Source organism: Dama dama, chromosome 20 (genome assembly GCF_033118175.1).
Source record: "Dama dama isolate Ldn47 chromosome 20, ASM3311817v1, whole genome shotgun sequence".
Lineage (NCBI taxonomy): Eukaryota > Metazoa > Chordata > Mammalia > Artiodactyla > Cervidae > Dama > Dama dama.
The window spans coordinates 14,151,142-14,175,950 of record NC_083700.1 but is presented as its reverse complement, the minus strand read 5'-3'; the positions used below and the strand labels follow the sequence as shown (position 1 = coordinate 14,175,950).

The 24,809-nt window shown below is 39.8% G+C and overlaps 1 protein-coding gene across 5 annotated transcripts in view; it reads right to left on the bottom strand.

Annotated features, from left to right (window-relative positions):
• The window catches only part of LOC133040584 (Fc receptor-like protein 5), a 64,880-nt gene extending 40,533 nt beyond the window's left edge, over positions 1-24,347 (bottom strand). For 3 of the 5 annotated variants that reach the window (XM_061120453.1, XM_061120455.1, XM_061120457.1), the window contains exons 1-6: positions 24,194-24,347; positions 9,245-9,265; positions 6,966-7,220; positions 5,624-5,875; positions 5,054-5,338; positions 2,383-2,652 (exon numbers count right to left, since the gene is read on the bottom strand). In XM_061120453.1, the coding sequence (XP_060976436.1) occupies positions 2,383-2,652; positions 5,054-5,338; positions 5,624-5,875; positions 6,966-7,220; positions 9,245-9,265; positions 24,194-24,224 (1,114 nt within the window). In that variant the 5' untranslated portion in view covers positions 24,225-24,347. Of the gene's footprint in view, positions 1-2,382; positions 2,653-5,053; positions 5,339-5,623; positions 5,876-6,965; positions 7,221-9,244; positions 9,266-24,193 lie in introns of those variants that run through there. The other 2 variants (XM_061120454.1, XM_061120458.1) reach the window with 2 other exon arrangements.
• Positions 24,348-24,809: the final 462 nt, after the last annotated feature.

Genomic DNA, 24,809 nt, shown 5'->3' with positions numbered 1-24,809 from the left:
AGGTCTTAATGACTGGGATAACCACAATGGTGTGGTCGCTCACCTAAAGCCAGAAATCCTGAAGTGTGAAGTCAAGTGGGCCTTAGGAAGCAATACTATGAACAAAGTTAGTGGAGAGGATGGAATTCCAGCTGACCTATTTCAAATCCTAAACGATGGTGCTATCAAAGTGTTGCACTCAACATTTCAGCAAATTTAGAAAACAGCAGTGGCCACAGGACTGGAAAAAGTCAGTTTTCATTCCAATCCCAAAGAAGGGCAATGCCAAAGAATGTTCCAACTACCATTCAGTTGCGCTAATTTCACTCACTAGCAAGGTTATGTTCAAAATCCTTCAATCTAGTCTTCAGCAGTATGTGAACTGAGAACTTCCAGATGTACAAGATGGATTTAGAAAAGGCAGAGGAATCAGAGATCAAATTGCCAACATTCATTAGATCATAGAGAAAGCAAGGGAATTCCAGTAAAACATCTGCTTCTGACAATGCTAAAGACTTTGACTGTGTGGATCACAACAAAATGTGGAAAATTCTTAAAGAGATGGGAAAACCAGATTTCACTGGTGGTTCAGTGGTTAAGAATCTGCCTTGCAATGCAGGGGATACAGATTTGAGCCCTGGTCCAGGAAGATTCCCACAGGCCATGGGGCAACTAGGCCTGTTTGCCACAACTACTGAGCCTGAGTACCTAGATCCCATGTTCCATAACAAAAGAAGCCACTGCAATGAGAAGTCTGCTCACTGCAACAAAGAGTAGCCCTCACTTCAATGAAGAGTAGCCCCTACTGCAACTAGAGAAAGCCCAGGTGCAGCAATAAAGACCCATTGCAGCCATAAATAAATAAAACTTTTTTTTTTTTTTTAAAGAAAGAGACAGGAATACCAGACCACCTTACCTGTCTCCTGAGGGACCTATATGCAGGTCAAGAAGAAACAGTTAGAACCAGACATGGAACAATGGACTGGTTCAAAATTGGGGAGAGTATAACAAGATTGTATATTGTCACCCTGCTTATTTAACTTATATGCAGTGCACATCATGTGAAATGCGAGACTGGATGAATTACAAGTGGAAATCAAGATTGCCAGGAGAAGTATCAACAACCTCAGATATGCAGATGACACCACTCTAATGGCAGAAGGTAAAGAGGAACTAAAGAGCCTCTTGATGAGGGTGAAAGAGGAGAGTGAAAAAGCTAGCTTTTTCAATGAAGCGAAGATCATGACATCTGATCCCATCACTTCATGGCAAATAGAAGGGGGAAAAAGTGGAAGCAGTGACAGATTTTCTTTTCTTGGGCTCCAAAATCACTGCAGATGGTAACTACAGCCACGAAATTAAAACATGCTTATTCCTTGGAAGGAAAGCTATGACAAACCTAAAACACAGCATATTAAACAGCAGAAATATCACTTTACTGACAAAGGTCTGTATAGTCATCAATGACACAGCTGTTCCAGTAGTCAGTCAGGTATGAATATGAGAACTGGACCATAAAGAAGACTGAGTGCTAAAGAATTGATGCTTTCAAATTGTTGTGCTAGAGAAGACTCTTGAGAGGCCTTTGGACTCTAAGGAGATCAAACCAGTCAATCCTAAAGGAAATCAACCCTGAATATTCATTAGAAGGACTGATGCTGAAGCTAAAGCTCCAATACTTTGGCCACCTGTTGCGAAGATCCAACTCATTGGAAAAGACCCTGATGCTGGGAAAGATTGAGGGTAAGAGGAGAAGGGGGTGACAGGGTATGAGATGGTTAGATAGAATCACTGACTCTATGGACATGAATTTGAGCAAACTCTGGAAGATAGTGAAGTATAGGGGAACCTGGCATGCTGCAGTCCATGGGGTTGCGAAGAGTGGCACACAACTTAGAGACTGAACAACAACAAAGGTTAAGTGAGGTCATAAGAGAAGATTGATCCCCTAATCAGATAGGACTGGCGTCCTTACAGGAGAGGAAGATACCAGAGACCTTTCTCTCTTCAAGGACAGAGAGGAAAGATTATATGAAGACACAGAGAGAAGGTGATCTACTACAAGAGAAAGAGGGCCCTCCTATCAAGAGACACGGCCCCAGATCATTCCAGCTCTAAAATTCTATTTATTCAGGAACCATTGCATTTAAAAAGAAATTTTTAAATATGAAGACCCCACACATATGCCAATCATTGAATACTTTTTCTGTCCTCCATTTATAGGAGTTTCCAAAAGCTCCCACCCATTCTACCCCTAAATCCCCCTGCTGCTAGTCTAACTTCTGGTAGATTATTCATAGCAGTAAATTATTGGCAACAATCAACACCCACTCCCACTCAACCACCTCATGATCTTTACAAAGTTTGAAAAGCCATTCTGCAAATGATACTTGGCAGACACACCTTTCACACTGATGATCACTGAGTTGCTCTGTTTGGAAAAGCGACTGTTTCTGGCAATACAGTAATATTCTCCAGCATCGCTGTTTTGCACCACAGGGATTGTGAATTCTGTTTTTGAGGAAGTTTGAAGCTCTATGTCCTTCTGCAGTCTGTCTTGTTTTTTGTACCAGGAGACTGTGATGGGCTTTGTAGCTCCATTCACTGAGCAGATGAGAACCAGCTCCTGACCTTCAAACACGAACTCTGGGTAGTAGTGTACTTGGACAATTTCTAAATGAATAAAAATGACACGTGAGATTCTTGGCATTGGGGTGTCACAGAATGAGACACAGAAGAAGGAGTCACAGAAAGAGAAGGGCTAAGTCTGCTGACCTGATGTGAAGTTGACCTGGGGGGGAACTGAGATTTCTGCTTGGGAAGAGGGAGAAAGTGTTGGAGAGACAATGGTTTGGGAGAACTTCAATTCCTAACGAACTGGTGGAGCATCCACCAGTTCCTGAAAGTGTTATTTGCTCAGTCCTGTCCAACTCTTTGTGACCCCATGGACTAGAGCCCAGCAGGCTCCTCTGTCCATGGGATTTTCCAGGCAAGAATACTGGAGTGAGTAGTCATTCCCTTCTCCAAGGGGGGTCTTCCCAACCCAGGGATCAAACCCAGGTCTCCCACATTTCAGGCAGATTCTCTACTACCTGAGCCACCAGGAAGCATTTATTCCACAAGGAATAAAATGCCCACCTTCTCCTCATGCCCTTCCTGACAAAGCATGGGCCAGTCATCCTGGAAATTACTCCCAGTGCCCAACACTGAAGTGGTGGGGATGGCAAAGGACAGGAAGACTTGGCCCTGGAGGTACTTGTTCTGAAGCTGTGACAACTTCGGTGCTTTGTTGAAAATCAGTCATTGGCATATACAGCAAGCTTGCCCTGGAGTAAGCACTTCTTAACACCTCTGCCTGTCAGTTAGATTGTCAGAGGAGGTGGACCTGTGACAGTCCTCCTAAAATAGGAAAATCTGGGATGAAAGTGTTCTACACTCCAGGCGGTTATGGTTTTACACTAGGATATTGGCTAAGGGCAATGCCTTTTTGAGTCATCCTGGAGGCTTGAAGAACAAAGGAAGATACCTGGGAACAGATAAGGAGTAGGATTTGGGGTCTGAGTTCCATTAGTAACACGAAGGGAGATCCTGTGCTAGAAATCACTGTGTTGCAACTATTGAGCAACACCCTCTCCACTTCCGCTGAATTGCCCAGTCCAAATCATATACCTAAGAAAAAAATGTTGCCTATGACTGGAGAACAAAGATTAATAATATCTAGACTAATATCAAGGGCTTCCCTGGTGGCTCAGATGGTAAAGAATCTGCCTGCAATGTGGGAGACCTGGGTTTGATCCCTGGGTTGAGAAGATCCCTTGGAGAAGGGAATGACTACCCACTCCAGTATTCTTGCCTGGGGAATTCCATGGACAGAGGAGCCTGGTGGGCTCTAGCCCATGGGGTCACAAAGAGCTGGACAGGACTGAGCAAGTAACACTTTCAATTTCAGACAGTTTGGAAGAAACATGGAATCATCTCTTTTGCTTGGGAATGGGAGCAAACTGATGGAGAATGCTAACCATTTTCACTCCTTCCTCACCCAGGAGAGCCTGCACCCCAGATCTGCATCCTTCCTAATGCTCCTTTGAAATATCAATAGGTCAAAATAAATCAGAAGAGGCATTTAACCATTGGTTAGCATTCATGCTTGATGATCTATACAGTTTCAGAGACTTAGGAAAAAGCAATAGTGGGTACAAAGTGAAAGTGAAAGTCGCTCAGCTGTTTCCGACTCTTTGTGACCCCCTGGACTGTCCATGGACTTCTCCAGACCAGAATACTGAAGTGGACAGCTTTTCCCTTCTCCAGGGGATCTTCCCAACCCAGGGACTGAACCCAGGTCTCCCACATTGCAGGCAGATTCTTTACCATCTGAGCCACCAGGGAAGCCCTTGATATTAGTCTAGATATTATTAATCTTTGTTCTCCGGTCTTTGGCATTGCAGGTAAATTCTTTACCATCTGATCCACAAGGGAAGCCCAGTGGGAAAAACATCATCCCTAAATACATCCAGTTAGAAATATTTGCTCCCCAAGCTCTTGTCCTTTAGTTTTCTTATTCTCAAGTGCTCAGCTCCAGGCAACTAGCATTCTAAGAATCTGTCCATCTGGCTGAGTAGAGTCCATCTAGCTCAGTCAAAGTGCTCTGTGGTAGCATCTGGTTTATGCCTATAGAGTATGTGTGTGTGCTCAGTCTCTACAGTTGTGTCCAACTCTTTGTGACCCTGTGGACTGTAGCCTGCCAGGCTCCTCTGTCCATGGAACTCTCCAGGCAAGAATACTGGAGTGGGTTGCCATGACCTGCTCTAAGGGATCTTCCCCACCCCGGGATCGAACCCAGGGCTCTTATGTCTCCTGCATTGGTAGGCGGGTTCTTTACCACTAGCACCACCTGGGAAGCCCATGCCTATAGGCCCACCAGGAAAAAAAAAAAAAGATATCAAGGAAGCCAAACCTCAGAGGGAAAAGAACAAGTTGTGTCTCACAGTACTGAAAGAAAAACAAACTGTTGTGTCATTCTGCCTGGCCCTTCTCAGCCCCATTCTGGCAAATCTCAGAACCCACTAACACTTACCTCGTACCTGTATCTGTAATTCCTGGCTCCGTTTCTGGACATGGGAATTCACTCTCCATGCCTCACACCAATAAGACCCTGAGTTTTCTTTCCGTATGGGAGAGAACTGGAATTCTGGGGAGTTTTTCCAGTCTGACCCCACGTTGTTTGATTGTTTCACGAAGCGGAACAGGAGCTGGCCTTCTGGCCTCTGTTGAGAGATCTGGGTCTCACAGGTCAAGGTCACTGCGTCCCTCTCAGTGGGCTGGGTGGAGCTGGCTCTCAGCACGGGACTTGGAAACAGCTCTAGAGAGAAGGATCACAATATTTCTCAGGGAACTGAGGCTTGGAACTGCTTTGGAGAAAAACACAGTTCATCCTCAGCACAAGCAGAACATACAAAAGCAGGCAGAAAAGATGCAGCCTTTGATTACTAATATCCTTCAGCCCAAAGCATAGTAGTACTTTCTCTATTCCTTGTAGGAATGCTCTCTGAGATTCAGTAGCATTTCAGTCCGCCCTTTTTATCCTGTACAATCTCAGGAGTCCTCATTTTGACTAACCTATTTCACAAAATAAAGAACACTTTACCTTGGACTATGATTTTAATTTTGTTTGAAGAAACCAAGTGATTATCTTTAACTCCACTACAGTGATATTCACCATTGTCCTTCATACTTGCTTGATGAATATGGAAGTCAGAAGTTTTGTTAAGGGTTTCCAGGATTTTCCCATTCTTGTACAATGTCATGTTAGTTAGTACTATGTTTGCCTTTGCTTGGCATCTCAGAACCACGGAGTCTTCTTCAAACACATCAAATGGAGCCTGCAGGATCAGGTTGGCTGTAGGAAACACAAGGGCAGCTGTTTGTTTCTTCTGACTGTTTCTCCCTTCTTTTCACTATTATTCTAAAAGACTTTAAAAGACTGGGGACTAGGAAAAAGTATTCTTATAGTAATCATCATTTCTTTTTTCTGATTTTATCTATTTAATTAATTTATTTATTTTTGGCCATGCCACATGTCTTGTGGGATCTTAGTTCCTCAACCAGGGATCAAATCCATGCTCCCTGAAATGAAAGCACAGAGTCCTAACCACTGGACCACCAGGGAAATCCCTTTTTCCCCTGGCTTTAAAAGGAACACATATGCTTGAGAAAATGCTTAAAACAGAAATGCAAATTAATCTTATCAACTCACCACCCAGATTTTAGCATATATTTTTCTAGTTCTTTTATCTATGTGCATGTACATAAAAGCCTGTATGTATTTCTTTTTATGAAATTAAAATATTTATCCACTTGATAATTTGCTTTTCACTTACTTTACTATGAATACTTTCCTATGTCATCAATATCATTCCTTAACCTGGTTTTCAATGACCACAACGTTTTCCTTCAATGGCAGTAAGATAATTTGTTTAATGAATTTTCTCTTCTTGACCATTTAAGATTCTTCAATTTTGGTTGTATATCTATGACTATTTCAGTAGGTAAATTCTTAAGAGAAGAATTGTCAGGTCAAAGAGGCTAAGCATTTTCTTAGCTCTTTGCTACTATACTGTTCCTTTTTCACTAAATTAAAGAGCATTATATTATAACTAGAAAGATACTGCCTCAAATTCATTCAAAATAGGTGGTTTTAAGACAGAAATGGAAATTACTTCCTCTCTATCTTCTATTTACCTATCTATAAAATATTAACAAATCCTCACATAGATTTTTATTCCAAATAAATTTTATAAGCCTCAAACTAAACATAGATTCAGAAACCATTCAAATAAATTGCTTCTCAAATTTTCTTTTACCTGAGCAGCTTGTAAAATATATAAATTCTTGGGCCCTAGTTCTATAGCTTTTGAATTAGTACATGCAGCTGGGTTTTGAGTCACGTTATTATTCCTAAACTTTTTTTCCTTTCATTTCTTTCCCACCTGCAGAAAAGATCAAGTCCACACGATCACTTGAGTGTGCGTCCTGGGCCTGGCATTTGTACCCTCCAGATTCACGGACCTCATAGGTGTTCTGTGCTGTCTCAGTCTGTATTTCTCCAGGAAGATACCAACGGTACCATTTTATTTTCTGTGCTGCATTGAACTGAAGTGCTTTGCAAATCAGTGTTGCAGTCTCTCCTTGGAAGAGAGTGGTCCATGGAGGATGGAGGGAAATAACAGATTTTACTTCAGTTGCTGTGGAGGAAAAAGAAAGAATCTGAGGTGGAGTGGCCTACAGTCCCATCGCAGTGGTTTGTGAGGCACAGACCAGAGGCCTTGACTTTGGAGGATCCCCAAGAAATCCCCTGGGAAAGGTCACTGTTCATGGCTTTGTTTCAACCAGAGCTCTCACCCAGAAGAAAGTGTCTGCTGAGGAGACGGCAGTGAGCAAAGTGGTTTCAAGATTGCAATACCAGCAAGATTCACTGCCAAATGTCAATAGGAAAAATGGTTGGTTAGTCTGTTATGGAATTGGATCCCGGAAAAAGTCATCCTCTGCCACTTTATCATTTTCATAAACTCATAAGAACTTCCCAAGGAGTTGTTAAAATCACAGTTTTGCACTTTGCACAAAAAAAGGGATAAATCATATTAAGATTTTGGCACTGACGAAAGCTTGAGAGATTAACTTGCTTAACACTTTCATTTTATAGATGATATATGGAAAAAGATAAAGATAAGACCACGTATTTCTCATTCTCAAAGTCAAGAAAGCCTTCCCGACTAGAAAGCTCCTTGACAAAAGAGAGTGATGATCTTAGTAGGGGACTATAGATAGGGAAGGAAACTTAGGAAAATTTGGGAGGCCATTGCAAGTTAATGATAGCCCAAGAAAGTTATTGGAACATTGGTCAATGAAGCAAGCTTGCTTAATTATAAAACCATAAACAAAACCACAAGATATGCCCCAGGTCACTAGACGGAAGAACTGTCACCACCCTTCCACTAATATGATAATCCTAGTTTGACTTCATAGGGTCAGACAATTTTCTGCCTAATATGAAGGAGGAGCTAATGATGTATGCCTTATGTCTGCATCTACAAGTACTTGAAGAAAGAGGTCTTCTCCCCTCCTCTTTTTTTTCATTATAAAACTATAGCCCACTCAATCCTGGGGACAGAGCTTCCTCGCCTGCCCATTTGCATCTCTTACAAGCATCCTATATTAATAAATTTACTTCTTGCCTATCAAAAAAAAAAAAAATAGCGATGCTCAATCTATACACAAGTCTCTTCACCTGAATCCATCTTGGCTAAGAGATGCGTACACACACGTGGGAGGATCCTTAGATATACCAAATACAGACTCAGAACCAGGCAAATCAAAATGATTGGCCAAAGGGAACAAGGAAGAAATGCCCCATGTGAGTGATTTAAATGACCATGATGAAGCAATTCTCTCTCTGAGTCTGCCCGTGTATTTATCCACATGCACTGTACCCTTTTTCCTCCTAATAAACACTTAACTGTTTCACTATCAAAAAAAATAAATAAAAAGTCCATCATAGCTAATTATGGTAAAGCAAGGAATGGACAAGGTGTTAGCTAGAATCCAGAGATGGTCTAGATAAGGATGAAACACTGATGCATCTGATTTTGGACAGGAGAGAGGTTGTAGACAATTCTTGCTATTCATGGGTCTTTAAATATCCAAGATGCCCTCTGATCCAAACGAATGTCAATGAAGAGTCAGAACTCTAAAAAATGTAGGATACAGACAATTTATCTTTTCCCCCAATCTCCTCTTATTGTGCATTTCTTCCTTTTAAGGGCCCATTTGTTGGATGCTCTATCCTCCACACATTTCCTGGAGAGAAAATTGTAGAGAATGAAACATTTCCACTGTGATGTTTTCAGAGCAGTTTTTTGGGTTTGATGACTGGAGAACATTTTATCCCAAGTCCTAAAAATTTGACATGGAGTTAAGGTGTCCTGCCTTGTGATCTGAGGTTCATTTACAACAGGAGTAAGTGCAGGGCCCAGGGAAGGCCAGTAGCTGCTTGAGCATTTGCTACTCCTTCCAGGGAGGGAAGCTATGTAGCTATCCAGGCCATAGGGCAATGCAAGTAAACCGGGTAACACTTTCACATCCTTGTCAATGTCAGCAAGAGAAACAGGAGATATTAGAGATCCTCAGACAATTGTCACAAATATTTCATATTTATTAGAGAGACACTCTTATCCAGTGACACTGAAGAACGTAAGAAAGGAGAACTCACCAAACTGTCCACCGACAGGAGCTGTAAAAATATAAAGAGCCAGAGATGAGTACAGAGCAGAGATTCTTTGGCTTTTCAAAAGTAATACTTGTTTTTTCCCATTCACTTACTATTTTTCATTAAAATTTATTTTTAAAATATAGCAGTCATCTCTCAAATGTCTATATATACTGGTCATTGTGCTTGGACTATTAACATGAATTAAAAAAATAGTATCTGATAGCATGAAGTTAATTTGGAGGGGGTTGGTGAACAGAAATCTGAAGAAAGTATTATAATACAGGGTGTAAATGCTAAAAATACACATGGGGGCATCATAAAGGCAGAAGGGTCACCCATCCCGATATGTAGGGTCTGTGTGTGGGAGTGAGTGTGTAGCAAAGGAAGTGATGCTTGAGAAAACTGAATGAGAACATAGGAATCAGCCAGGGAAAGGTGTTTCTGTGTGGCAAGAGATGATGGAAAGGGTAGTCGAGACAGAAAGGCCCCAGATGTGAAGAAACAGCACTGGTGTTCAGCTGGGTAGGAGAGTGGTTCTGGAAGGTAGAGAATTTAAGGGAAATCAGATTGGACAAGCAGACAGGGTCTAAATTATGAGTGGTAAGAAGCTATGGTTTCATCATAAGAGTAACAGGGAACCATGGAAATGTTTCAAGTGGAGGAGTGACAAAATTAAAAGTTGTAACTTAGTTGGAGCACTCTGGAAGAGGTAAATCAGAAAGACTGGAGAGAAGGCAGAGAAAGGTATACTGATACTTGATTTTCTTCAGACTATTTATTTGAAATTATCTTACTTGTTTGTTTGTTCACTTTCCCTTCTCTACAATAGAATCTGTATGACAGCGGGGACTCCTTATTTTCACCACACATCACACAGAATTTATAACAGTGCCTAACTCATCAGACATGTTTCACGAATGATTATTGAACAGTGAATTAATTAGAAGTACTAGATCAGTAAGTACCTCTACTTGAGAGGATACGGGGTTTTTTAATTATTTATTTTAATTGAAGGGTAACTACTTTACAATATTGTGACGGTTTTTGCCATACATCAACATGAATTGGCCACAGGTACACGTGGTCCCTGCATCCTGAACCCCCCTCCTACCTCCCTCCCTTCCCTATCCCTCTGTGTTTGCCCAGAGTACTGCCGCTGGGTGCCCTGCTTCATGCATCGAACTTGCACTGGTCATCTATTTTACATATGGTAATGTAGATTTTTCAGTGTTATTCTCTCAAATCATCCCACCCTCCCCTTATCCCAGGGAATCCAAAAATCTGTTCTCCTTTGTTCTCCATCTGTGCCTCCTCTGTTGCCCTACATGTTGTATTGTCGGTACTGTCTTTCTAAATTCCATACGTATGCATTAAAATACAGTATTTGTCTTTCTCTTTCTGACTTACTTCATTCTGTATAATAAGCCCCAATTTCATCCACTTCATTAGAACTGACTCAAATTTGTTCCTTTTTATAGCTGAGTAATATTCCATTGTGTATATGTACCACAACTTCCTTATCCATCCATCTGCTGATGGACATCTAGGTTGCCTCCATGTCCGAGCTACTGTAAACAGTGCTGTAATTAACACTGCAGTACATGTGTCTCTTTCAACTCCAGTTTGAGAGGATACAGGTTTGAGAAAGGGGTCATCAAGAGGCAGAGAAGGCAAAATTGACAAGTTTGTACATTGATTACACATTCCAATGAGGAACAGACTTGAGTCATTCATTCAACAGGAATTTGTGGAATTTGTCTAATCATATCTAGAAACTGGACAAGGCAATGGAAATCCAGCAGTGAGCAAAAGGGATATTATCTCTGTCCGCATGGGGCTGATGGAGAAGTAATCCAAACCTAAGTGTTATATTCAGAACAATGGATTATTTGCCATTTTCTGAAAACCTCGACACCATGGATTTTGTATTGTTCTATAAGTAGCAATAATTTTTCTGAGTGTATTCTACATGATAGATATTCAACCTATATCATTCCATGTAATCTATTCACTATCCTTATGAGGAGAGTTTGATAGTTGTCCTCCTTTTACAGACAAGAAACTGTTTAGGCTAGCAGTGACATCACTATGCCAACAAAGGTCAATATAGTCAAAGCGTGAACAAACTATGGGAGACAGTGGAGGACAAAGGAGCCTGGTGTGCTACTGTCCATGGGGTCACAAGAGTTGAATGCAACTTGGCAACTGAATGATGAACAACAACAACAAATACTTTTTTGAGTATATTCTATATGGTAGATATTCACCTATGTTATTTCATGTAATCTTATCACTATCCCTATGAGGAAAATTCTACAATTATCCCAATTTTACAGATGAGAAACTGTTTGGTAGCTGGTAGAGGCAGAAGACTCTACACATGGACATGACCAAATGGTCAATACCAAAATCAGATGGATTATATTCTTTGCAGCTAAAGATGGAGAAGCTCCATACAGCCAGAAAAATAAGACTGGGAGCTGACTGTGGTGCAAATCATGAACTCCTTATTGCCAAATTCAAACTTAAATTAAAAAAAGTAGGGGAAACCACTAGACCATTCAGATATGACCTAAATCAAATCACTTACAGTTATACAGTGGAAATGACAAATAGATTCAAGGGATTAGATCTGATAGACAGAGTGCCTGAAGAATTAAGGATGGATATTTGTGATATTGTACAGGAGGCAGTGATCAAGACTATCCCAAAGAAAAAGAAACGCAAAAAGGCAAAATGGTTGTCTGAGGAGGCCTTACAAATAGCTGTGAAAAGAAGAGAAGTGAAAGGCAAAGGAGAAAAGGAAACATATACCCATCTGAATGCAAAGTTCCAAAGAAGAGCAAGGAGAGATAAGAAAGCCTTACTCAGTGATCAACGCAAAGAAATAGAGGAAAACAATAGAATGGGAAAGACTAGATATTTCTTCAAGAAAATTAGAGATACCAAGGGAACATTTCACACAAAGATGGGCACAATAAAGGACAGAAACGGTTATGGACCTAACAGAAGCAGAAGATATTAAGAACAGGTGGCAAGCATACACAGAAGAACTATACAAAAAAATCATCACAACCCAGATAATCATGATGGTGTGATCACTCACCTAGAGCCAGACATCCTGGAATGTGAAGTCAAGTGGGCCTTAGGAAGCATCACTATGAACAAAGCTAGTGGAGGTGATGGAATTCTAGTTGAGCTATTTCAAATTCTAAAAGATGCTGCTGCTGACGTGCTGCATTCAATATGCCAGCACATTTGGAAAACTCAGCAGTGGCCACAGGACTGGAAAACGTCAGTTTTCATTCCAATCCCAAAGAAAGTCAATGCCAAAGAATGTTCAAACTACTGCACAATTGCACTCATCTCACATGCTAGCAAAATGATGCTCAAAATTCACCAGGCCAGGCTTCAACAGTATGTGAACTGGGAACTTCCAGATGTTTAAACTGGATTTAGAAAAGGCAAAGGAACCAGAGATCAAATTGCCAAAATCCATTATATCATCAAAAAAGCAAGAGTTCCAGGAAAAAAAAAAATCTATTTCTGCTTTATTGACTACACCAGAGCCTTTGACTGTGTGGATCACAGCAAACTGTGGAAAATTCTGGAAGAGACGGGAATACCAGACCACCTGACCTGCCTCTTGAGAAATCTGTATGCAGGTCAGGAAGCAACAGTTAGAACAAGACATGGAACAACAGACTGGTTCCCAATAGGAAAAGGAGTACATCAAGGCTGTATATTGTCACTTTGCTTATTTAACTACTATGTAGAGTACATCATGAGAAATGCTGGACTCGATGAAGCACTAGCTGGAATCAAGATTGCTGGGAGAAATATCAGTAACCTCAGATATGGAGATGACACCACCCTTATGGCAGAAAGTGAAGAAGAACTAAAGAGCCTCTTGATGAAAGTGAAAGAAGAGAGTGAAAAAGTTGTCTTAAAACTCAACATTCAGAAAACTAAGATCACGGCATCTGGTCCTATCACTTCATGGCAAATAAATGGGGAAACAGTGAGAGACTTTATTTTTTGGGCTCCAAAATCACTGCAGACGGTGAGTGCAGCCATGAAATTAAAAGACATTTGCTCCTTGAAAGAAAAGTTATGACCAACCTCGACAGCATATTAAAAAGCAGAGATATTACTCTGCCAACAAAGGTCCATCTAGTCAAAGCTATAGTTTTTCCAGTAGTCATGTATGGATGTGAAAGTTGGACATATAGAAAGCTGAGCAGTGAAGAATTGGTGCTTTTGAACTGTGGTATTGGAGATGACTCTTGAGAGTCCTTTGGACTGCAAGGAGATCCAATTAGTCCATCCTAAAGGAAATCCATCCTGAATATTCATTGGAAGGACTGATGCTGAAGTGAAACTCCAATAGTTTGGTCACCTGATGAGAAGAACTGACTTATTTGAAAAGACCCTGATGCTGAGAAAGATTGAAGCCAGGAAGAGAAGGGGACAACAGACGATGAGATGGCATCACCGACTCAATGGACATGAGTTTGAGCAAACTCTGGGAACTGGTAATGGACAGGGACGCCTGGCATGCTGCAGTCCATGGGATCACAAAGAGTCAGACACGACTGAACTGAACTGAACTGAACTGAGGGGCAGAATATAGTTTTTAACCCATTTATTTGAACCCATTTTGTTTGATCCCAAATCATATGCTCCTGGCCATTACCCTGTCCTGCTCCTCTGTTTTGGTGCCACACCAGGACGTCTTCCCATTTCTGGAGTATTCCATGCAGCTTCCAACTCTGAGGTCCTTTTTAATTACATTTTCCTGCACTCCATCCCTGCCCCCTCTAGCTCTTACTGTCCCTCTGTTTCATGAAGTCGTTACCAATGACTCGGCATATAGCTTACTATCCTCTTTTACCATTATTGGTAACTTTTGCTTGAATAATTGTTTAAATGAGCTCTTGTTGCATAGATATATCTTGTACATTGTCCTCGTTGAATGAAGACCCTTCTATATCGTGAGCTTCCTAAGTACAAACATGCTGTTTCCCATGTCTTCTCAATGTAAACACTGTGAGAAAGCATACAGATACCACAGTTCTCTTCGATTCCATGAAAGGAGTCACACTGGAGAGAAATCCTATGTAAACAATGTGAAAAAGCTTTTCGCAGTCATAAAAGCTTTCAATCACATGAAAGATTTCACACCAGAGAGAAACCCTATCAATGTAAACACTGTGAGAAAGCATTCAGAAACCGCAAGTCTCTTTGAATCCATGAAAGGACTCCTATTGGAGAGAAGACTTATCAGTGTTAAAAAGAGGGTCAAAGTTCATGAAGAAGACATATTTGAGAAGAACCCGCAATTGCAGCTTGTGAACTCTTAGTTATGGCATGTGGGATCTCATTCCCTGACCAGGTATTGAACCCGGGCCCCCTGAGTTGGGAGTTCGGAGTCTTAGCCAGGGGACCCCCAGGAAAGTCTCAGGTGTACAGTTTTTGTTTTTTTGAGGGTTGAGTACTTGTTTGTTTGTTTTGGTAGTTAACTTTTCACTTTTCATATTACAGTAGTAACAGTCTCACAAAATAAGTGTGAAGTATCGTCTCCTTTGAGAAGACTTTGTGAACAACAGTAATATATATTTTTGAAAACTTTTGGATAATTTTGTATAGAAGTCATCTACTCAGAGGTATAGTCTAGGTTTATTTTATGGGTGTTTTCTGGTTTACTAATTTAGACACTTCACCTTTTTAAAGTATATTTATATATTTATTTGGCTTCATCAGGTATCAGTTGTGGTGCACAGGCTTGGTTGCCCTGAGGCATTGGCATCACAGTTCCCCAAATAGGGATCCAAGCCCTATCCCCTGCATTGGAATAAGGATTCTTAACCACTGGGCCACAGGGGAAGTCCCTCAAGCACTTCACTTTTTGTAGTTGTTTTGATTTTGGGGTTTTTGGTTTATTTATTTTTGTTTTATTTTCATAGTTTCAATAATTTGTTTCCTTTGGGGAAATCATGCGTCTCATGTAAATCATCTTAGATGTTGGCATACATTTGTTCATTGAATTCTTTTTTTTTTTTTTCTATTTTTTTCCATTTATTTTTATTAGTTGGAGGCTAATTACTTTACAGTATTGTAGTGGTTTTTGCCATGCATTGACGTGAATCAGCCATGGATTTACATGTATTCCCCATCCTGATCCCCCCTCCCATCTCCCTCTCCACCCGATCCCTCTGGGTCTTCCCAGTGCACCAGCCCTGAACACTTGTCTCATACCTCCAACCTGGGCTGGTGATCTGTTTCACCCTTGATAATATACATGTTTCGATGTTTTTCTCTCAAAACATCCCACCCTCGCCTTCTCCCACAGAGTCCAAAAGTCTGTTCTGTACATCTGTGTCTCTTTTTCTGTTTTACATATAGGGTTATCGTTACCATCTTTCTAAATTCCATATATATGCATTAGTATACTGTATTGGTGTTTATCTTTCTGGCTTACTTCACTCTGTATAATGTGCTCCAGTTTCATCCATCTCATTAGAACTGATTCAAGTGAATTCTTTTTAATGGCTGAGTAATATTCCATGGTGTATATGTACCACAGCTTCCTTATCCATTTGTCTGCTGGTGGGCATCTAGGTTGCTTCCATGTCCTGGCTATTATAAACAGGGCTGTGATGAACACTGGGGTGCACGTGTCTCTTTCAGATCTGGTTTCCTCGGTGTGTATGCCCAGGAGTGGGATTGCTGGGTCATTTGGCAGTTCTATTTCCAGTTTTTTAAGAAATCTCCACACTGTTCTCCATAGCGGCTGTCCTAGTTTGCATTCCCACCAACAGTGGAAGAGGGTTCCCTTTTCTCCACACCCTCTCCAGCATTTATTGCTTGTAGACTTTTGGATAGCAGCCATCCTGACTGGCGTGTAATGGCACCTCATTGTGGTTTTGATTTGCGTTTCTCTGATAATGAGTGATGTTGAGCATCTTTTCATGTGTTTGTTAGCCATCTGTATATATTTTTTGGAGAAATGTCTGTTTAGAATTCTTTCATAGTTCTTTTTACTTCTGCAATGTCCATAGTAATATCCCTCATTCTTCCTGACTGTACAAATTTGAATATTCCCTCTTTTTCCTAGATCAGCCTTGCTTAAGATTTGTCAATTTTGTTAAGTTTTATATAGAACTCACTTTTGGTTTCACTGGTTTTTTTCTATGATTTTTCCACTCCCCATTTCATTCATCTCTACTTTAAATTTTATTCTTTCTTTTTCTCTTCGAATCAGGTTTGGTGAGTCATCTTTAAAGTCTGTTAAGGTCAATAGACATGTTACTGATTTTCGGTCTCCCTCATTTGCTAGCAGAGGCATTAAAGGCTACACCTTTTTTTTCTAGGTTTCACTTCAGATGCAAGCCATAACATTTGAGACTTTGGGAATGATATAATATCCCTCAATATCTCTATTAATATTTTTTGTTCTCAAGTCCATTTTGCACAATATTTATACAGCCTCTTTTCAAGTTGGTGTTATTCACAGGTATATCTATCACACACTTGGATTTTCACTCTTAGTATCTTTCATCTAAAGTGTGCTTTCTAGACTTCCCTGGTGGCCTAGTGGTTAAGAATCTCCTTGCCAGAGCTCAGGACACAGATTCAATCCCTGGTCCAGGAAGATTCCACATGCCTCAGGGCAACTGAGGACATGCTACGCAAATAACGAGCCAGCACTCTAGAGCCTGTGCTCCACAATAGGAGAAGCCACTACAAATGAGAAGGCCGAGCATCACAGCTAGAAAAAAACCCATGCTCAGCAATAGAAAGTCATCACAGCTGAAAATAAATGAATAAATAAATAAAATTAAACAAAAAAGATAATTAAAAAAATATAGTCTGCTTCTTCTACATAGTACATACTTGGATAAGGGTTTGTATTTCATATGAGGTGAAACTCTCTTCCTCCTGTTTGGACCATATCATTCATTCACTGTTAGTATTATTGACGTAGAGGCAATACACCTGGCCTTTACCTTTTGTGTTTTACAGTTCTTAAGTTTTTAATTCTTCCAGAAGGTAAACAATCTGCCTGCAATACAGTAAACCCAGGTTCAATCCCTGAGTTGGGAAGATCCCCTGGAGAAAGGGATGGCTACCCACCCCAGTATTCTTGCCTGGAGAAACCCATAGACAGAGGAGCCTGGTGGGCTATTGTCCATGGGGTTGCAAAGAGTTGGACATGACTGAGCAACTAACACTTTTAATTCTTAGTCCTTTGTAAATTTATTTTTCGTTAAATGAATATATTCTAGTACTTTGATTTCTAAATGGCTTCTCCATTAGATATCTAAAAAAAATTTTAGAGGTTCCTCTTTAAAAATACATGTATTGATTACATACTATCATAGCGTAATCCCAGTGATACAAGAAATCATTCATATAAAGCTTTACTCTTTTCACTTTTTTTATTATTGTCATGCAGATTATATTAATGATATAACCCCCTCAAATATTTTGGTACACTTACGTACCATCTGTGGTCATTTCCTTTGCTCAGTACAGTTTACTCCACACTTGTGCTTTTGAATGGCAAATATGCTAATGTGGGTATCACATTGCTATATATTGTAGTGTACTAACACATGACATACATAGGATTTTACATAGTTCCTTTGACATCAATTAAAAGAAAATTGTATTACTTCTGCCTTTTATTTTTATGGCATTAGATATACAAATGTTTCTCTTTGTTAATGTTAATATGAACTACTTTCTGGAATCCCTAGTATTCAAGCTGAAGAACTCCTCCTGTAATTCCTGTGAGGCAACTGTCTATTAATATATTTTTTTCAGTTATTGATTTGAGAGCATCTTGTTTTGTCTCTATCTTTCAGAAGGTAGTTTTGGTCAAGATGGAATTCTTGGTTGATAGGTTTTTTTCTTAGCATAGCTTGAATGTTTCCCTCTGCCTTTTGGCCTCCCTGCTTTTTTGCTGAGATATCACCTAATTTCACTAGGGTCATTTTACTGGTCATTTTTCAAATGCCCTTTATTCCCACTATACAGTTCCAACTCCTATTTCTATGCATGTCTCATATTTCCGTTATAAACTCGACACTTTAGGCAATATAATGCAGGTACTCTGGGTTCTGGACACATTTCTTCTGGACTTTGTTATCATGATACAACCATTATCAGTTTTTTGTTTGTTTTTTGGTGGAGAATATGAGTAATGATCCAGTATTATTGTAATGAAGCTTGATCCCCACGTTTTGAGAAGACAGAGTTAGTGTATTGAATTATGGATATGCAGATTATGATCTGCTTCCCTGGTGGCTCAGCTGGTAAAGAAACCACCTGCAGTGCAGGAGACCTAGGTTCTATCCCTGGTGGGGAAGACCCCTGGAGAAGGGAAAGGCTACCCACTCCAGTATTCTGGCCTGGAGAATTCCATGGACTGTATTGTACATGGGGTCACAAAGAGTCGGACATGACTGAGTGACCTTCACTTCCATGTCTTCTCATCATTCTTAGCACCTAACATAATGCTGTGTATTAATGTTACTGAATAATTTGTTGAACAAATGAATAAATATATTTTATTCTAATATTTTCAACTTTGGTTAAAAAAACAACCAGCTGATACGTGTGAATTGATAGACTTAACACATGCCCACAGACACAATGAGAATGTCATTTGTTGGGAGTGACATAAACAAGATGGTAGAATAGGAGGTCTCTAGTCTTTCCCTTACAGAAGCAAATTTTTGGCAGCCTACTTTAAACAAAAGCTGATAGCTTTGATATCTAGATGGGACATTGTGAAACCCCACTGGAGCCCAATACCAAAGAAAGGCCACTTGAGAAGGTAGGCACATGCCCTAGGAGGTGACTCACTTACTATCATCCCAGCTACAGACTGTAAGCTGCCCCATTCTCCTGTGGACTCAACTCTAGCCCCACTTGTCCATGCTCCTACCACCTGCCTCTTCTGCCAAAGAATCCATGCTCATCCATTCCCCTGGTAGCAGGCCCATCAACCTCAGACTGAGTTCTATTGCTGAAGCAGTTCTGTGACCCAGATACAAAGGCAAGTCACAGCCTAAGAGAAAATATTATATGTATTCTTACATATGGGGCTTCCCTGGTAGCACAGACAGTAAAGAATCTGCCTGAATGCAGGGTAACTGGGTTTGATCTCTGGGTTGGAAAGTTTCCCCAGAGAAAGTGAATGGCTACCCACTCCAGTATTGTTGCCTGGAGAATTTCACGGGCAGAGGACCCTGCCACAAGGAGTCAGACATGACTAAATGACTTTCATACACACACATATACACACATACATACACATATGAGAAGTTCTACAAGTTGAAATTAAAGGCCACTGGCAACTTGAAAACACATGAAATTGTAAAACTCACTAGTAAAGGTGAATATGCAGATGGTTTGACCTATGATTTTTCAACTTTGTGATGGTGCAAAAGCAATATGCATTTAGTAGAAGTCAGACTTTGAATTTTGATCTTTTCCTGGGCCAGCAACACACAGCATGATACTCTCTTGTGATGATGGGCAGCAGCAGTGTGCCAGTGCTCCCAGTCAGCCACATAATCACAGGGGTAAACAACAGACACACTTACAACAATTCTGTATCTATGCAGTCATCGTAGTTTTCACTTTCAGTGCAGTATTCAGTAAATTACATGAACTATTCAACACTCTATTATAAAATAGGCTTTCTGTTAGCTGATTTTACCCAACTATAGGCTAAGGTAGTGTTCTGAGCATGTTTAAAGCAGTCTAGGTTAAGCTATAATATTTGATAGGCTGGGTGTATTAAATGCATTTTAGACTTATGATATTTTCTGCTTATAATGAGTTTATTAGGACATAATTCCATCATGAATTGAGGAAGATTAATATAATCAAATTCAGAATATGCTAAATACTGTGTCTTAGTCTATACAATTTGTTATGATGAAAGTGCTGTACTGGGTAACCTATAAACAACAGAAATTTATTTCTCAAACTTCTGAAGGCTAGTAACACTGGCTGACTGTCTCTGGCACAGTCCACTTCATCATAGACAGCCACCTTCTCCCTATAATCTCACATGGAAGAAGCATAAGAGGACTCTATTTGACCTCTTTTATAAGGGGACTAATCTCTTTTATGATGGTTGTGACCTCATGACATAATCATTTCCCAAAGGCCCCTCCATCTCCTAATACTATCACCTTCAGGGTCAAAATTTTAATATACAAAGTTTGAGGGGAAATAAACATTCATAAAATCCTATATAGTGGTATGTAAAACACTTAACTCTAGCAAAAAAGTTTTAAAAGACAAAAGTACTAAAAATTAACTATAGCTACAATAATTTGTTAATGTATACACAATGTAAAAGTATGTAAATTGTGATATCTATAATAAAATGGAGGATAATTAAAGGGTAGAGTTTTAATACTTGATTTAAATAAATTTCTTAATTTAAATTATATTTTATATAGGTCCCATAGCAGTCACAAAGAAAAAATCTGAATAGATACAAAGGACTCCCCAAAAGTCAAAACTATCTTGAGCCAGAAGAACAAAACTGGAAAAAACATAATTTCTGACTTCTAACTATTACAAAGCTGTTGTAATAATAAAAACTATTCATATTGATATATGGCAGAGGCTAACACAATATTGTAGAACAATTATTTTCCAATAAAAAACAATCAAAACTAGCATAAAAATAGATATATAGATCAATGGATCAGAACAGAGAGCCTAGAAATGAAACCACACTTTTATAGTCAACTGATCTTCAAAATAAACTGGGGAAAATTCTGAAAGAGATGGGAATACCAGACCACCTGACCTGTCTCTTGAGAAATCTGTATGCAGGTCAGGAAGCAACAGTTCAAACTGGACATGGAACAACAGACTGGTTCCAAATAGGGAAAGGAGTACTTCAAGCCTGTATATTGTCACCCGCTGATTTAACTTGTATGCAGAGTACATCATGAGAAATGCTGGGCTGGATGAAGCACACGCTGGAATCAAGATTGCCAGGAGAAATACCAGTAACCTCAGATATGCAGATGACACCACCCTTATGGCAGAAAGTGGAGAAAAACTATAAAGAGCCTCTTGAAGAAAGTGAAAGAAGAGAGTGAAAAAGTTGGCGTAAAGCTCAACCTTCAGAAAACTAAGATCATGGCATCCGGTCCCATCACCTCATGGCAAATAGATGAGAGAAACAGTGGAAACAGTGTCAGATTTTATTTTGGGGGGCTCCAAAATCACTGCAGATGGTGATTGCAGCCATGAAATTAAAAGACGCCTACTCCTTGGAGGAAAGTTATAACCAACCTAGACAGCATATTAAAAAGCAGAGACATGACTTTGCCAACAAAGGTCTGTCTGGTCGAGGCTATGGTTTTTCCAGTGGTCATGTATGGATGTGAGAGTTGGACTAGGAAGAAAGCTGAGCACTGAAGAACTGATGCTTTTGAACTATGGTGTTGGAGAAGACTCTTGAGAGTCCCTTGGACTGCAAGGAGATCCAATCAGTCCATCCTAAAGCAAATCAGTCCTTGGTGTTCATTGGAAGGACTGATGTTGAAGCTGAATCTCCAATATTTTGCCCACCTGGTTGGAAGAGCTGACTCATTTGAAAAGACCCTGATGTTGGGAAAGATTGAAGGCGGGAGGAGAAGGGGACTACAGAGGATGAGATGGTTGGATGGCATCACCGACTTAATGGACATGAATTTTGGTAAACTCCTGGAGTTGGTGATGGACTGGGAGCCTGGCGTGCTGCAGTTCATTGGGTCACAAAGAGTTGGACAAACTGAGCGACTGAACTGAACTGATCTTCAAAATCCGTACCAAAAACAGACAAAGGGTAAAGAACATTTCCTTCCATAAATCACTCTGTGAAAACTGAATTTCCACATGAAAACAAATAAAATTGGATTTTTGTATCTCATCATATACAAAAATCAACTTGAAATAGATGACTTAAATGTATGACCTGAAACTGTAAAACTGCTAAAAGGGAACTGCTAAAAGAGAGAAAGCTTCTTGGCATTGACCTGGAACATGAGTTTTGGCTGTGACCCCAAAAGCATAGGCAACAAAAATAAGAACTAAAACAAATGGGATTGCATCAAAAATAAAAACTTTTGCAAACAAAGGAAATAATCAACAATATAAAGAGTAACCTATGAAATGGGAGAAAATAAAAGAAAACCATCTATCCAATAAGGGGTTAAAATGTCTGAGGAACTTTAACAAATAAACAGCAAAATACAAATAACCTGATTAAAAAACAGCTAAGAATATGAATAGATATTCTCAATAGAAGACGAAATCTCCAAAAGTTTATAAAAAAATGCTCAAACATTAGTAAGAATCAGGGAAACAAATCGAAACCAGGAGATAACACCTCACACTAATTAGATTGGCTATTATCAAATACACAAAAGATAACAAGTGTTGATAAAACTTGTACATTGTTGGCAAGAATATAATTCACACAGTCATAATGCATAAACAGTCTGGAAGTTCCTAAAAAATTAAAAGTAAAACTATCATATAATTCAGTAATCCCACTTCTGGGTGTATATCTGAAGAAAATGAAATTAGTATCGCAATGAGATTCCTGCACTCCCATATTCATTACAACATTATTCACAGTAGCTAGAATATTGAAACAATTTAAGTGTCTGTCTTCTGTTTAATGGATAAATAAAAGGTAGTATGTGTATATACACACACACATATATGCAATGGAATATTATTCAACTTTTAAAGAAAGAAAGACATCTTGACATTGTGACAACATGAATAAACCTGGAGGACATTATGCTAAGCCACAAAGAAAGACAAATACTACATGATCTCACATGTGCAATCTGAAAAAGTTGAACTCACAAAAGCAGAGACTAAAATGGTGTTTGCTACAGTGAGTATGCTGTAGAACTGAGGACATGTTGGCCAAAGGAACAAACTTTCAGTTGTAAGATGAAGCAGTCCTGGAGATCTAATGTAGAGTACGGTTACTAGTTAATAATAATGTTAAGTTGAAATTTGCTAAGAGAGTTGATCCTGAGTATTCTTACCACACACACAAGGTGACTAATTATGTGAAGTGAGAGGAATGCTAACTAGCTGACTGTGGTCATTATTGCACAATATATGTGTATCAAGACATCTTATACACCTTGTTGCTGCTGCTGCTGCTAAGTCGCTCCAGTCGTGTCCGACTCTGGGCGACCCCATAGACGGCAGCCCCCCAGGCTCCTCTGTCCCTGGGATTCTCCAGATGAGAATACTGGAGTGGGTTGCCATTATACATCTTAAATACATATAATTTTAATTTGTCAATTATGCTTCAATAAACCCAAAGGGGAAAAAAAAAATATCAAGCATCTTAGGATTTTCCCCTGCCTTGCCCACTTCCCCCGTGAGTCCTTGTCTTCATTTCCCCTTCTTTGTGCTCTTTAACTGCCAATCACTGATATCATTTGCATCTGTGTGCCAAAGAAGGAGACATCTTTTGTCTTAGAAAACTTGCACTCCCATGTCCAGCACCACAGTCTGGGATTGTCACATAAGGAATAAACACACCTCCTTTGCAGACAGAAAGTTAAGGTCTTCTCTGAATGAGACCATATGAACAAGCAAACAGAATACACTTGCTGCACTTCATGATGTAGTAATTTTTTGTAGAAAAAAAATGAATAATCCCTTAAGTGCTGTGGTCACTGTGGTTTTCTTCTCTGTAAAGTTGAAGCTCTGATCACTCTTGCAACCTCAAAAGAAGAATCTCTGAGCTATATAGTGAAGTCAGAGAACATAATCTCTTGAGGCAGGAAAGAATCTTTGAGCAGGGGCTGAGACCCCCAAAAAAGCCAGGTCCATGGTAGAGAGATGCTGTCCTAACCCCACCCAGGGCCCATGTTTAGCTGTTCTACTTACCCAGGATCAGCAGTGATACCCACAGCAGCATGAAGACTTGGTCTGCCCAGGGCTGAGGCCAAAAGAGAAGCTTTCTCAGGAATAGCGTGTTTGTCGTTGATCTCACAGCTGTACACTATCACCCTAGCACTAAGAAAGGCATCTGTGAAGTAGCTTTTTCAAAGAGCAGGATGCGTTAGTAAACTAGAAAAAAGGAAGTGGGAGTTCCCATCTTTAACTACTAATCAAAGTTTCCTGCTCTGTGATCAAAGTGATAAAAATAAATGTTAGGGGTTTTGACACCACATTTCTATTGCTGGAAAAATGCGTTAAGGAAAGCATGGAAGATAGATCTAAAATAATGTTTATTATGACATCATTCATAATAGCTAAACACTGGAAGAAACATTATAGGACTGAATAAACATGGTGTTGGTTTAGTCACTAAGTTGTGTCCGACTCTTGTGACCCCATGGATTGTAGCCTACCAGGCTCCTCTGTCCCTGGGATTCTCCAGGCAAGAATACTGGAGTGGGTTGCCATTTCCGTCTCCAGAATTACCATTGGACTACTTAAGAATATTCTGACACATCTAAATAATAACACACCATGAAGACATTAAGAATGAGATAAGCTT